This window comes from Cervus elaphus, chromosome X (assembly GCF_910594005.1).
Source record: "Cervus elaphus chromosome X, mCerEla1.1, whole genome shotgun sequence".
Classification (NCBI taxonomy): Eukaryota; Metazoa; Chordata; class Mammalia; order Artiodactyla; family Cervidae; genus Cervus; species Cervus elaphus.
In genome coordinates this window covers 73,732,828-73,745,796 of record NC_057848.1, presented here as the reverse complement: position 1 = coordinate 73,745,796, position 12,969 = coordinate 73,732,828, and the positions used below count along the sequence as shown (strand labels likewise).

Below are 12,969 nucleotides of genomic sequence, written 5' to 3'. Positions count from 1 at the left end.
TTTAAGCTGAGATAGGAGCTGGGGAGGCTCTGGTTTGCACAGTCAGACAGGGACCTGTTTGTGTGTGCAAGCTGACTTTCACACATATTCTGGTCAATATGCCACAGGCTTTCCACAGACCCCATCTATGGGCACAAATAACTTCACCAAGTGAGACCAAAGCCAGTGGCCTCTGCAGAAACCGAAGCTACAAGTGAAGCCTCGAGAGATATATCTAGGCTACTGCTCTCTGAGCTCTTTCTCTGAGCCAGGTCCTTGGTTAGACACATTGGGCAGTAGGATGAGAGGAAGGAAAATCCAGGAGGCAATGTTATCAGGAACCAGGAGCACAGGCCTAGGGAACCTCCTTTCCCCAGAGCCACTGACATGTTAATGACGTCACTGGCTTCTTACGCGGCCAGAAATGGATCAGCTTTTTGTCTCCTGTCTTTTTCCCACTCATGCCAGTACCTGAGGCTCCACACTTATCCAGCCACCAAGGTCCACCAGTTCTAAGTCAGAGATGTCTCGACCCCGCTTTCTCCCATGGCCACGGGCTGAATTCAGGCCCTAATTCTTTCTGATCTTCTTTCTGCTCTCTACTCCCAGGACCTCAAATCTGTCCTCCACACTGCTGATGAGGAACTATCTAGAAGCACTGACAGGACCACTGAGAAAGGCTCTGGGCTTTCTGTAGGTAAGGGGAGGATGTCTCCAGTTCAAAACAGCCCACATCAACATCATTGGACAGCCACTCTGGGGCTCCACCCCGCTGCCTAAGGGGCAAAACAAGGCATGGAGTTGGCTGCCACTTCCAGGGGAAGTGGGCAGTCAAGAAGTGGGCCACCCCAGGCTACCAGGTGGGGGGGATTGGGGACAGGAGGCCCCTGGCCACCAGAAGTCCCCCCACTGGCCTTCAGTCACCTGCTGCTCAGACACAAAACCCAACAGAGTGGGAGGGGGCAGTGAAGTGAGCCCATGCACCTGGCAGGAGCTGGAAAGGGGAGCAGGTCCTGGGGGTGGGGACAGGGGTGGGTGGGGGCAGATTCCAGAGAAAGGCAAAGGACCCCAGGAAGGGCACAAGCTTGGGAGAAGGCCCAGGTGTCCTGGGAAGGTCATGAGAGAGGGGGGCTCTGGGCCTGGGGAAGGATGAGGGGTGCTGGCTGATGGGCTATGGGTTTCTGAAGAAGACACTTGGTTTCTCCAGGGTCTGGAGAAAGCTGCAGAGTGTGGGGTCAGAAAAGGATGTGGGGCTGTGGTGGGGAGTAGGGGCAATAAGCAGATTTCAGAGATGGGGAGAGGGCCTCAGAGCTTGGGATAGGAGATAGTGTTCCAAGGAACAGATGGGGGTCCAGGGAGAGGGCTCAGGATCACAGATCAGGATGGAACGACAGGGTCTTGGGAAGAACATGGAGTCCCTGGGATTTCCCAGAGGACTCCAGGGGTCTGGGGAGGGCAACGGAGTGCAGGGAAGGGATGCCAAGCTTAAGAGAGGGCGCTAGGTTCCTGGGAAGGGGTTCTGGGTACTGGGGAGGAGTGCGCATTGTGAGAGGTGGGGCTTGGAATTGGGTCAGGGGCAAGGAATCTGGGGAGGGGTACTGGGTCCAGGGAAGAAATTCCGAGTCCAAGGGAAGGAGAAGTGGTCTGGGGAAGAGACACGGGGTCAGAGATAGGAGAACCCAGAATCCGAGGAATGATGCGGGACTGGGAGAGGACTTGGGGTCCCAGGGAGCAAAACAGAATCCATAGGAAGAGGACCCATAGGGGGGTCCTGGGAAGAGATGCAGATTCTGGGGTGAACTCGGGGTCATGGGTCTGGGGCCTCAGAGGGCTGAGGCAGCGCTTTACCTGTTTCAGATGGAGTCATTGTCCAGGTCCCGGCAAATGTACCACAGGATCATGCAGAGAATGAGCAGCATGGCGAAGAGGAACAGAGCCACGAAGATGGCCTTGGTCACCAGAGAGACCAGGGCCTGCATGGTCCTGCCGAGGGGCTGCCGCGAGGTCCTGAAGGAGGGACAGCGACAAGAGTGGTGCAGGCTGCTACCTGCACCCATGGAGAGACACCCTGAAGGGAGGACACTTCTGTGGGCCAGCATCCCTGGGGCACCTGCTTGCTTCGGGCCAAGGGTGTGCCCGGTCTGGTAGAGACACCAGGTCCCCTGGACCCCCAGCCCACGACTCCTTCACCGTGGTGCAGCCATGAGGCTCTACCCTTTGCCAGTGGGAATCAAAGAAGCTTAAGGCTGAGGGAGAACTGTCAGGTGCTGCGGAGCACCTCCAGAGTGGATCCAGGGTCTCCTTGAGGAGAGAGACTGGGGAGAGGTGTGGGCGTCTCCCCTCTGTTCCCCAAGGCTTCCCTAAAAGATGATCCCACTCATCTCTCTGGCACGTTGGGAAAGGAAAAATTGGGAAGTCATATGCTAGTCCCATCCCATCCCATCCCATGCCCAGCATTATGCACTGACATTTTCCTGCACACAGTGACTGATTCCAGGACCGTCACCATCCTTTGCTGGATCTTTAAGGAAAAGTGAAAGTCGCTCAGTTGTGTCCAATTCTCTGCTGGTCTCCTCCATCCATGGAAATCTTGAGGCAACACTGGAATAGATTGCCATTCCCTTCTGTAGGGGATTTTCCTGACTCCCAAAATTGAACCCAGGTCTGCTGCACTGCAGGCAGGTCCTTTACCGTGATTCCAAGACACCAGGGGATCTCCTATCTCTAAGAAGGGAGAAGCCAAAAGTAGCCACGATGGGCCAGGGCTGCTTGAACAAATCCCGAGCCTTCTCGAAGACCACTAGGGTGTGTCCACCTGTGCCTGGGATGAGCCAAGCCCCACTCTGGCTGCTTTGTCTCCATTGCAACCCACCCTCCCCACCTCCACCCCGACTTCTGCCGTCCTCTGCTGCCCACCAGTGATTCTGGACCAGCAGCAACCCCCATCACCTGGGTGCAGAGAAAAGACAGGGGATCTCAGGCTCCACCCAACTACACAGCAAAGATCTGCATATTAACGAGATCCCCAGAAGGGGGAGGGGCTTCCCTGGTGGCTCAGATGGTAAAGAATCTGCTGCAGTGCGAGAGACCCGGGTTCAATCCCTGGGTCTGGAAGATGCCCTGGGGAAGGGAATGGCAACCCCAGAATTTCATGGACAGAGGAGACTGGTGGCTTCCAAGAGGTCGCAAAGAATCTGACGCTACTGAGAGACTCACACTTTCACTTTCAGGAGGGGGAGGGGGCAAGTCACCACGTGTTCACTGCACCTGGTGCTGTGGTCCTCTGCCTTGTATATCTGTGAATGCGGGTTCATCGCGTCTTCAATAGTCAGGAATGGCTTCCCCAGTTGCTCCTGTCTGCCTGCTAAGTCTCTTCAGTCTTGACCTGCACTGGCAGCGGGTTCTTTAATCCCTACCGCCACCCAGTGGTGAATAATTCTCCGGCAGTGCAGGAGCTGCAGGAGATCCGGTTCAACCCCTGGGAAGGGAAAATTCCTTGGGGGAGGAAATGGCAACCCACTCCAGCATACCTGCCTGGGAAATTCCATGGACAGAGGAGCCTGGTGGGCTACAGTCCATGAATGACTTAGCACACACGCATAGTCAGAAGTAATCGAGCCTGATTTCTTCAGTGGAGACTTTCTAGAAGCTCCAGTTAGTTACTCACCTAGCAAGAGTTGATCTCAATTCCTTAGGAGCGTGATTTCATTCATTCTGGAGAAGGAATTTTTTCATGACTGAAGAGCAAGGACCGCGGAGAAAAAAAAATTATCTTAGTGGTTTAAAGGAAAACAGAAGTTAGGTCTTTTCTTCCCAGCCTCCACCCCAGCTCCAAATCTCTGTTCTTGGCTTTCTCCTACTCTCCAGGTGGTTTCACAGGTGGAGACAGGCAATCAACACTGATTTCTGTGCTCTGCACATGAACTCTGCAGTCTAGCCTGTTCTGCTCAGAGGGGGAAGTAGCGCTTTGCCCATGGGGTTGTCAGAAAACGTGACTGTCAGACTTGCAAGCACTGGCTGCACAGGCCAGATCACCTTTCACTCCCCCAGCTGCCAACGTGCCACTTACCAGCCACTGTCGGGAGAGCATTGCTGTTGCAAGGAATGAGGCCACTTCCAATTTGAGTGAGATCCTACGTGCTCAGTCGCTCAGTTGTGTCTGACTCTTTGTGACTCCATGGACCGCAGTTCGCCAGGCTCTTCTGTCCATGGGATTTCCCATGCAAGAGTACTAGAGTGGGTTGTCATGCCCTTCTCCAGGGTATCTTCCCACCTCAGGGATTGAGCCCTCATCTCTTATGTCTTCTGCCTTGTCAGGCAAGTTCTTTACCAGTATTGTCACCTGGGAAGCCCATTTGGTTATTTTTGCTTTCATTTCCTTTACTTTAGGAGATGGATCCCAAAACAAGGCTGTTGTGATTTCTGTCAAAAAGTGTTCTGCCCAAGTTTTCATCCAGAAGTTTTCCATATTCAATCTTAAACATAGGTCTCAAATCCATTTTGAGTATGTTTTTGTATATAGTATTAGATAATGTTCTAATTTCATTCCTTTACGTGCAACTGTCCAGTTTTCCCAGTACCACTTACTGGAGAGACTGTCTTTTTTCCACTGTATACTGTACTCTGGCCTCCTTTGATGTAGATTAGTTGACCATAGGTGCATAGGCTTGTTCCTATGATTTCTATCCTATTTCATTGATCTGTATGTCTATTTTTGTGCCAGTACCATACTGTTTTGATTCCTATAGCTTCATAGTATAGTCTAAGGTCAGGAAGCTTGGTTCCTCCAACTCCGTTCTTTTTTCTTTTCACTTTATTTGACAGTGTCTGGTCTTTGTTGCAGCACATGGGATCTTTGATATTCATTGAGGCATGTGGGATCCTCAGGTGCAGCATTCGGAATCCTCAGTTTCAGCACCTGGGATCTTTTTAGATGTGGCATGCAGGGTCTTTAGCAGCAGCCGCAGCATGTGAACTCTATGTTGTGGCATGTGAAGCTCTGTTGCAGCAATGTAACTCTTAGTTGCTGCATGTGGGATCTAGTTCTCTGATCAGGGATCAAACCTAGGCCCCCTACATTGAGATAATGGTTTCTTAGCCACTGGACCACCATTGAAGTCCCTCCAACTCTGTTCTTTTTTCCCAAGATGGTCTTGGCTATTTGTGGTCTTATGTGTCATCAAAATTTCTAGTTCTATGCAAAATACCATTTTGAATGAAAATGAATGAAAATACCAATTTGAATCTATAGATTGCCTTGTGTAGTATAGTCATCTTACAAAATTCATTGTTCCAATCCAAGAACATGGTAAAGTTTTCCATCTTGTTGTGCTGTCTTCAATTTCACTCGTCAATATCCTACAGTGTTCCAAGTACAGGTCTTTTGCCTCCTTAGCTAGGTTTAGTTCTAGGTAGTTCATTCCTTTTGATGCAGTTAAATGGGATTATTTAATGGTAAATGGGTAATACCCTGAAGTTCTCTTTCTGCTACATGCTATTAGTGTACAGAAATGTAAATAGAATTATATATATTAATTTTGTATACTGCAACTTCACTGAATTCATCGACGAGCTCTAGTAGTTTTCTGCACCAGGACCCTGGGAGGTCTCTCGGCCAGAACAAAATGGAACCTCAAGTTGCCATGGGTAGCCAAGGGGAGCAGGGGTGGGTGAGCCTCTCTCAGGAATATGTAGGGCAACCAGAACATACAGAGAGGAAAAGGGGGGCCCGGGGGTTCAGCCATTGTCTAGGAGTGCCCTGCCACAATCCTGATAGCTGAGGAGGCAGCCGAGAGTGCGGAATCCTAGACAGTCTAAAATGGAACTCGCCTTTTCACGGGTATGAGGCATCCCCGGGTCACATGGGAGGGAACTGAGTAGAGGCTTCTGTCTACGGCAAACACTGGGCAATTCTATGTAGCTCACCCGAGCTGTGTCTAGAAACATTTAATTCAGACGGTGTTTCAGCCCCCAGTTTGCAAGAATCGACAAGGAAGCCCATCCCTCAATGGTGATGGGAGGTTTCCAGCATGGAACCTAGGTCCACCTAGAGATCAGTGCTTATGCGCCTTAGATAACCACGTGGCAGTCTTAAGTGTCAGGACCCTCGCCACCTCTGGTACCTCCTTCGAGTCTTCAGGACCCCGTGAGGCAGGTGCCCCTCAGATTACCCATGTGGGGAAGCAGAGTCTCAGATTGTTTGAGCCAGGCAGCTGGGGATCAGCAGGGCTGTGGTGCCCAACATGGCATCTCCTCACCTGAGCCCTCTCTCTCACCCACTGGGCTGAGTACCTGGGTCCCAGATGTCTGACACCTCAAGGTCAGAGGCATTTCTGATTCTGGAAGTCTCGGGAAGATCCTCAACCCCAGGAACAGTGCTGGGGTGGGGGGCATTGGTAGCGTGGATTGCCCATGAGTGCCGCCCTGTATGGCCACCTCTTTGATGCTAGAGCACCAGGCCCAAGAGCAGGATGGCAGCTCTCTGGTCTGGATGCAGAGCTGGACGGAGGTCCCGTGAACAGCAGTCACAGGAAAGGGAGCCACACTGTGCATGAAGGCCCAGGGTGACCACCCCTTCCCGCGTGCCTGGGACCGTGGTGTGCAGAACAAGGCCAGCCTGGGGTGGACATAGGCAGGCTGCTGAGCCCACAGGATAGCAGCCTGTCCTTCTGTATCCCCAGGACCTTACCCGTCGCCTGCACAGCCCACACCCTGGGGCTCCTGCAGACTGATGGCAGGGCCTGGAGAGGGTCTGTGTTGGGGACTGGCTGCCCAGCCAGGGACAGCGCACAGAGGGCCAGGTGGCTTTACCCTTGACTGTGGACCCCCACCATGGACATGGCTGTGCTTGAGTGCAAGGGTGCCATGTCAAACCCTCAAGGCACCTGTGAACACAGAGGAGGGGCTGACTTTGAGGGTCACACGTCTGTCGGTGCGTGTCTCCCTGGCCCCAAGGCTCCAGGACCAGAAGGCCATGCCTGGTTTGCACAAGTGCTCAGCCTGAGACTTCACACCCATGCACAAGTGTCATGGTGCCCACTTCAATGACGAGCATGAACCAGGTGGCTGACATGCTGACCAGCCTGGGTGAAACCGGCCTTTTATTAGGTCACATAATGACTGCCTTGTGATGTCAGCCCTGAGGAAGTAGAGGCCTTTGGTGAGGGGCCAAGCACACTGTGAGCCTGGACTGCTTCTGGCCATTGCACTTTCCCCATTCCAAGAAGAAGGGACGCACCACCCTCCGTGGGGCTGTGGACAAGGAGAGTGCCATGATGGATGGGGTGCCCAGCCTCGGGGCACTCCCTTTCTTCCAAACACAGGGCCTCTTGTCCTCGCCTCAGGTAGCTGTGCCCCTCCTGTGGACCTTTCGGTTGCCCTGGCCCAGCTCATGCCCACGGGCCACCACAGCTTCAGGCTGATGCTGGAAGAGAGCACTTTCCAGGCTTTGAGTTAAGAGCCTTTGTTAAAGAGGACACACACCGAGTGTGCTGCCCTGCCTGGGGGAGAGGGCAGCCTCCTCTCTGTCCCCTTTCCCAGGAAGTGGTGGACCATCGTCAACAGTCACTGCTTTGTGTCCATCTGGTGGGAGGAAGTTGGCACTTGCATAGGCACCAATGAGGAGCTCTTTGAGAACATTTTGGAGAGGGTGGGCTCAGACAAGGTATTTGAGACAGACTGCCTAAAGAGCTTTCTCCGTCAGCTTAGCTTGTATGGATTCTGGAAAGCGTGCCAGGATGTGCTCACCTCCCTCTACCTTACCACCTTGCACATGGAGGAGCCACCTGTCTGTGTCCTGAGCAAGGTAAAGGCGTGGGAGTAAGTGCTGGGCCCTGGGGGCAGGGTACCAGCCAACTTCAGGACCGCCAGGAAAGCTGTGTGTAAAGACAGGACTGGGGCCCGGCGTGACTACCGGAGCTGCCAGTGCTGCGTTGGGGAGTTGTGAGGGGGAGATCCTAAACGTTTTCAGCACAAAGAAGTCACTGCCCCTCCTCTCTTTCTCCAGTGGAGATGTCTGTGTGATATGACGGAGGTGAGCTGAATGCCCAGTAGGGATCAAGTCAGGATACCTGGGGGCCAGGAGTCACTCTGTACTGCTGACCCATGGGCCCTTAGAGCGCAGTTACACCAGGTAAAGAGATGACACTGCTCAAATGCTGGACCTTTGTGTCCTCCAGCCAGGGCACAAATGGGCCCAGGGTGGAGGCAGGTGGGGGGAGGTGTTTGTGTGCCCCCATGACTCCCTCAGGGCTCAGACCTGAAAGAACCGACCTGCAAGGCAGGAGACCTGAAGTCGATCCCTGGGTTGGAAGATATCCTGGAGGTGGGCATGACAACCCACTTCAGTTTTCTTGCCGGGAGAATCCCCACAGACAGAGGAGCCTGGTGGGCTACGGTCCATGGGGTCCTAAAGAGTCGCATATGACTGAGTGACTAAGCACATGACTCCCGTAGCTGTGGAGAAGAAGTTTAGTGCAGGGAAGCATAGGTCCTTTGCTGGGAAGTGTCTTGGTCAGCCTAGGAAGTGCAGGCCATGGGTCGACACCTGCATAGAAAGCAGAGAAGCTTGTGCAGTCTGCCTGCTGCAAATGCCAAGTCCCCTCTCTAGGCCTGTACAAGTACTCTTGGGCCACTCTGTCATTTTCCAAGGTTGAGAGGTGATAAGTTACTGAGCCTTGAGGATGGGCAAGCTGGGACACCGACTCCTGTGGGACAGGGTCCCGCTTTCTCCATGAGGCCTGGGGATGGCTGGGTGAGGGCACCCAGGGGCCTAGCTGGGAGGGTGCTGGTTTCAGTAAGCCTTTTGAGACTCAGATTTTGCTATTCTGTCTCTCTCTGTCTCTTGGTGAATCCCATTACAGTTCTGCTCTAGTCCCCTTTTTAAGAGAGACAGCACACACCTCCTTGGGAAGATGAAGAGTAGAGGGGGCGTTAAGTCAGCATCTCAGCAGGTAGAGGGCAGGCTGGTTGCCCTGGGCGTCCGTCCTGTGCTCAGCACCATGAAGCCACAGGACAGCCTGTAACCCTGCCTTGAGAGTGCCCAGGAAACCATGGGCCACCTGGAACTCACCCCCGCCACCCCCTGGCAGGGACCTATGCCACCCCTGCTGCTGGTCCAGAACAGAATTCCCGAACCCCTTGATGCATCCTGATGCCTGCCCAAGGGCACACAAGTTCGAGTTTCTCTAATCCCAGTCCTGATGGAGGTGGCCCTGCCCATCGAGGGCCCATGGCTCTACTTCACCTGGCCTCCTGACCAGATGGCTCCTCCTGTGGTGGTGGTGGGCCTGACCACTGTGTCCACCCAGATTTTCAGCCTGCTCCCTGGGCAGCTCCCAGTGGCCATGCTGGTGCCTCTGTGCGCCATCTGGATGCCCATCGTGGCTCAGGCCCAGAACCCCTTCTATTGCTGTACAGGCAGCCCCTCTTTCCCATAATCTCCAGCCATTCTTTCCCATAATCCCCACAGCCTTCAGGTACACCCCTAGAGGACCCCAAATATGCACCCTATTCAGACAGATAGAGGAGGTCCTGGGGTCAGAACACTGCACGGCAATAAGGAGCCTGAAAACACGAGGGATTTCCCACCCAGCACACTTCTTCAGCGCCTCCATCCTGGGCCTGGCTGAGCATTTGAGTCCCCTCAGGCAGCTGCTTGCTCGGAAGGCAAGACATATGGCTGCCCACCTCCAGCACAATGTGGGTACCTTGTACACTCCCAGGGAAGCCCCTCAGATGCTCTGCACCCACTCATTGAAACGACCCATCAAGGGCTTGGCAAGAGCCTGGTGGAGTGGTTCCATGGAAACAGGGACACTGTCCAGCAGGCTCCTCACTTGACATATGAGGAGAAATTAAGTCTCCTCTTGTCGGGGGCCCCCAAAGAGCCCTTCCTGTCCTGAAATGCACAGGGCTGGAGCTTGTGGTCCCTGTCCAAGGCCTGCGGGTGTTCAGTTTGGGGACTCGCTGGTGTCTGGACAGCAGGCCTGAGCTTTGGCTTCATTGCAGGGCCTCCATCTGGTAATATTTTCTCGTTTCTCTTTTCTTTTCCCTTTTCAGCTGAGCACTCCAAGGGTGTCACACCTCAGCACCCTCTGCTTGCTGGGGTGTCCATTTGATAACATGCTTTCTCTTAAAAGAGTGTTTGTCCTGAGGAGCATAGCAAAGAGCCCTCCAGGGTCATGCTACAGAGACAAGGGCTCCGAGGTCAGAAGAGGGGAGAGCATGCACACCAGTCCACCAGAACCGAAAGGCTGGGTCTCCCTTGTTGGCAGTCTGGTGCAGGCAGAGGAGCCCCTGAGAAAGGACACGGGGCTGTGCAGGCCAGGCCTCTGTCAGCCCCAGCACTGAGCTGCCATGACGCCCGACCAAACTGCTCACTTCCAAGTCAAAACACAGCCCCTTACGAAGGTTCACTGCCTTGTGAACACCTTACCTTTTCAGAAGGTGTCATTTGATTTTTTTGTCTTGACTTCCTTATGCCTCCTGACTTGGAATCACACACAGATGGTGCTATTTAAAAACTACATTCCCAGAAACCTCAGCATGTGTGGCACCTGCCTACCTGTCAATCTATAGAGAAAGCGAAGATGTGCAGATTGCAATCTCAAGTCATCTGCTCATCACAAAAGGCACCATTTATTTACAAAGTCAATTACAAAAGACCCATGTGTTATCATTCCCCCCACTCAGTCTTTGGTAGCTCTTGACTGATGTCTGCGGAGTGAAGTGGCTAAGCATGGGTCTTCCTGGGCTGGGCAGATGCGGCAGCCTAAGGTCACACAGGAGTGGAGGGAGGGAGCATGGCCCTTACAGACTGGCCCCGGACAGTCAAGCTATCTTGAGCCCCAGGCATGCCCGTGTCACCCGAGGAGAGGCCAGGTGGCTCTAGAGGCATGGGTTTGGTTCTGTCCCCGAAGCCGCACAGGCAACACTGTCGAGGAGAGTGGAAATGCAATTCAACCAGACAGGGTGTCTCAGAGAGGGGTCCTGCCTCACAGGTGCTCCAACTAGGTAAGGGTGACCCTGGGGGCCCAACAGGGCAGAGCCTGGGGAGCCAGTGATCCATGGCCAACTCACTTCCCACCAGCTCTGCCTGAGCCTCCCTCGGCCCAGTGCTCATCTTGGGTCCTCAGTGGCTCTTTCGTCCCCTGGGCTCCCTTGCTCTGTCCTTCCACAAAGGGAGGTGCCATGGCCAAACAGGGATGAGGTGGGGAGGCTGGAAGAGTCTGATTACTGGATGACAGAAACAAGGCTTAACCTGTGATGAGCAAACTTGGCGGTGGTCTGGAGTGCCAGCTCTGTGCAGGAGGAATTGCCTGGGACTCCGTGGGAACTGTCATGGGGAAGGGCCCTAGGATGAATCGAGCTACAAACTGGCAGGGGAGGCTGATGAGACACTATGGCCTGAGTTTTGTCCATGCCCAGCCCCACAAACAAGGCCTTTGAATGGGCAGCAAGGTGCTTAGACATCTGCTGAGTCTCTGGAAACGGAGGGAAGGTCCCCATCTCCGGGGTCTGAGGTCCCAGCCAGTGGCCTCCTGAGGCCCCATGCAAACCGTCCAGACGAAGAGCTCTGCACGCCCCCACCCTCAGCAAACCTGGGGATACCCAAGTTCCAGTCAGGTAGCACCTCTGACCTCCGTGCAGTGTTATGGGGGTTTTAGGGGGGCTGGGGGGCAGCCAGGCTATCATGGGGGCTGTGCTGGACTGCAGTGATGCTGAGTCTTTTGCACTCAAGGGACCCCAGGTGCAGGGCAGTTCAGCCACCCACCCTCCTCCCGAATGTCTCTACTTCCTGGTAGAAGAGTCTAATGTCACCCAAGCAGTGGAGACTTAGAACCCAAAACAAAGGAGTTCGTGGCCTCCAAGAGCCCCTCTGGCCACTCTGCACAAGAAGGGCCCGTGGTGGGGGGGCATCCATGCAGACCAGTGGAAGAGAGACACCAGGAGACGCCCTGGGGATACCCCAGAGAGGAGGAGTGTGAAGTCACTATGCGTGGCCAAGGCCATCTCCAGGCTGCTGAATTCTTGCTAACTCATGTGCCACTCCTCACCGTCTTTGGCTAAAACAACATCTTTAATACAAAACTTCACAAGTCTGGTGACTCCTGAGGGGCCCCCATGAGAAGATGATTAGTTACCTGTACTCCTTGACTGTCATGGGTGCAGCAGCTCCCCATCCAGCATCTGTGCTGGGACTGCAGCCTTCTCTCAAGTGTTAAGGAGGCACCCCCTGAGAGAGGATGAGGGGGTCCAGGCATCCCAGAACAGAGGGCCTCATAGAACACAACTCCATCCCTACTGGGCCTTCTGGGGGCCCCCGTCTGGGCTGTCAGGCTGAGACCCCAAGCCCCCTTACTTCCTCAGTGAACTCAGGGATTCAGAGCCTTGGTCTTTGGGGCACAGTCACAGGTGGGCAGAGGGAGGTGCACACGTCCTGTCCAGATTCGAGGTGAGGACCAGAGGAGACTGAGGGTCCCCAAGTGATGCATGTGCCACCCTCCCTACAGGCCTGGGGGACCATGCGTCGTGATGTCCAGATGTGACATCACTGATCCCGATGGGAGGGGAGAAGTGAGGGCCTGGGTCAGGTGCCCCTGTTCAGGTCAGCAGAGTGAAGGAGCCCAGCTGTGCTAGGAGTCAAGGTAGAACCCTGAGGGGGGCTCTGGGACCCCAGGACATCCAGGTCATTAATGCTCTCAGCCCTGGGAGACTCCGGCAGGGTTATGGTGATGAGCCCCCTACTCCTGCTTACCTCTCAGGGGTCATGGCTGGGGAGGGCCTGGTTCTAAGGGGAGAAAGGTCAGGGTGAGAGTGTGGTACCCAGACCTGCTGAGAGTCAAAGTGAAGAGCAGGAGGAGGGTTGAGGAATGTCAGGACAACATCTCAGCTCTGGATAGCCCTGGGCTTGGAGCCCTGATGTCATGTCCGCAGACTTCCCCTGGGAGTCTCAGGGCAGTGATGGCCTGGTGTGAGGGCCCTATCTCT

At 54.4% G+C, this 12,969-nt stretch overlaps 2 protein-coding genes across 2 annotated transcripts in view; both read left to right on the top strand.

Annotated features, from left to right (window-relative positions):
* The window catches only part of LOC122689843 (melanoma-associated antigen 10-like), a 335,391-nt gene that overhangs the window by 194,522 nt on the left and 127,900 nt on the right, over window positions 1-12,969 (top strand). The gene's annotated exons all lie outside the window — the stretch shown is intronic.
* Window positions 7,254-9,002, top strand: LOC122690355 (heat shock transcription factor, Y-linked-like). Its single transcript, XM_043897390.1, has 3 exons — window positions 7,254-7,322; window positions 7,451-7,783; window positions 8,865-9,002. Exons 1-3 carry the CDS (start codon window positions 7,254-7,256, stop codon window positions 9,000-9,002), a joined length of 540 nt encoding a protein of 179 aa, XP_043753325.1.

Coding starts and splice junctions, on each gene's coding strand:
- LOC122690355 (XM_043897390.1), top strand. CDS start 7,254: ATGGATGGGGTGCCCAGCCTCGGGGCACTCCCTTTCTTCCAAACACAG. Junction 7,323..7,450: donor GCCTCTTGTCCTCGCCTCAG/GTAGCTGTGCCC, acceptor CCTTTGTTAAAG/AGGACACACACCGAGTGTGC. Junction 7,784..8,864: donor CTGTCTGTGTCCTGAGCAAG/GTAAAGGCGTGG, acceptor CCCCTTTTTAAG/AGAGACAGCACACACCTCCT.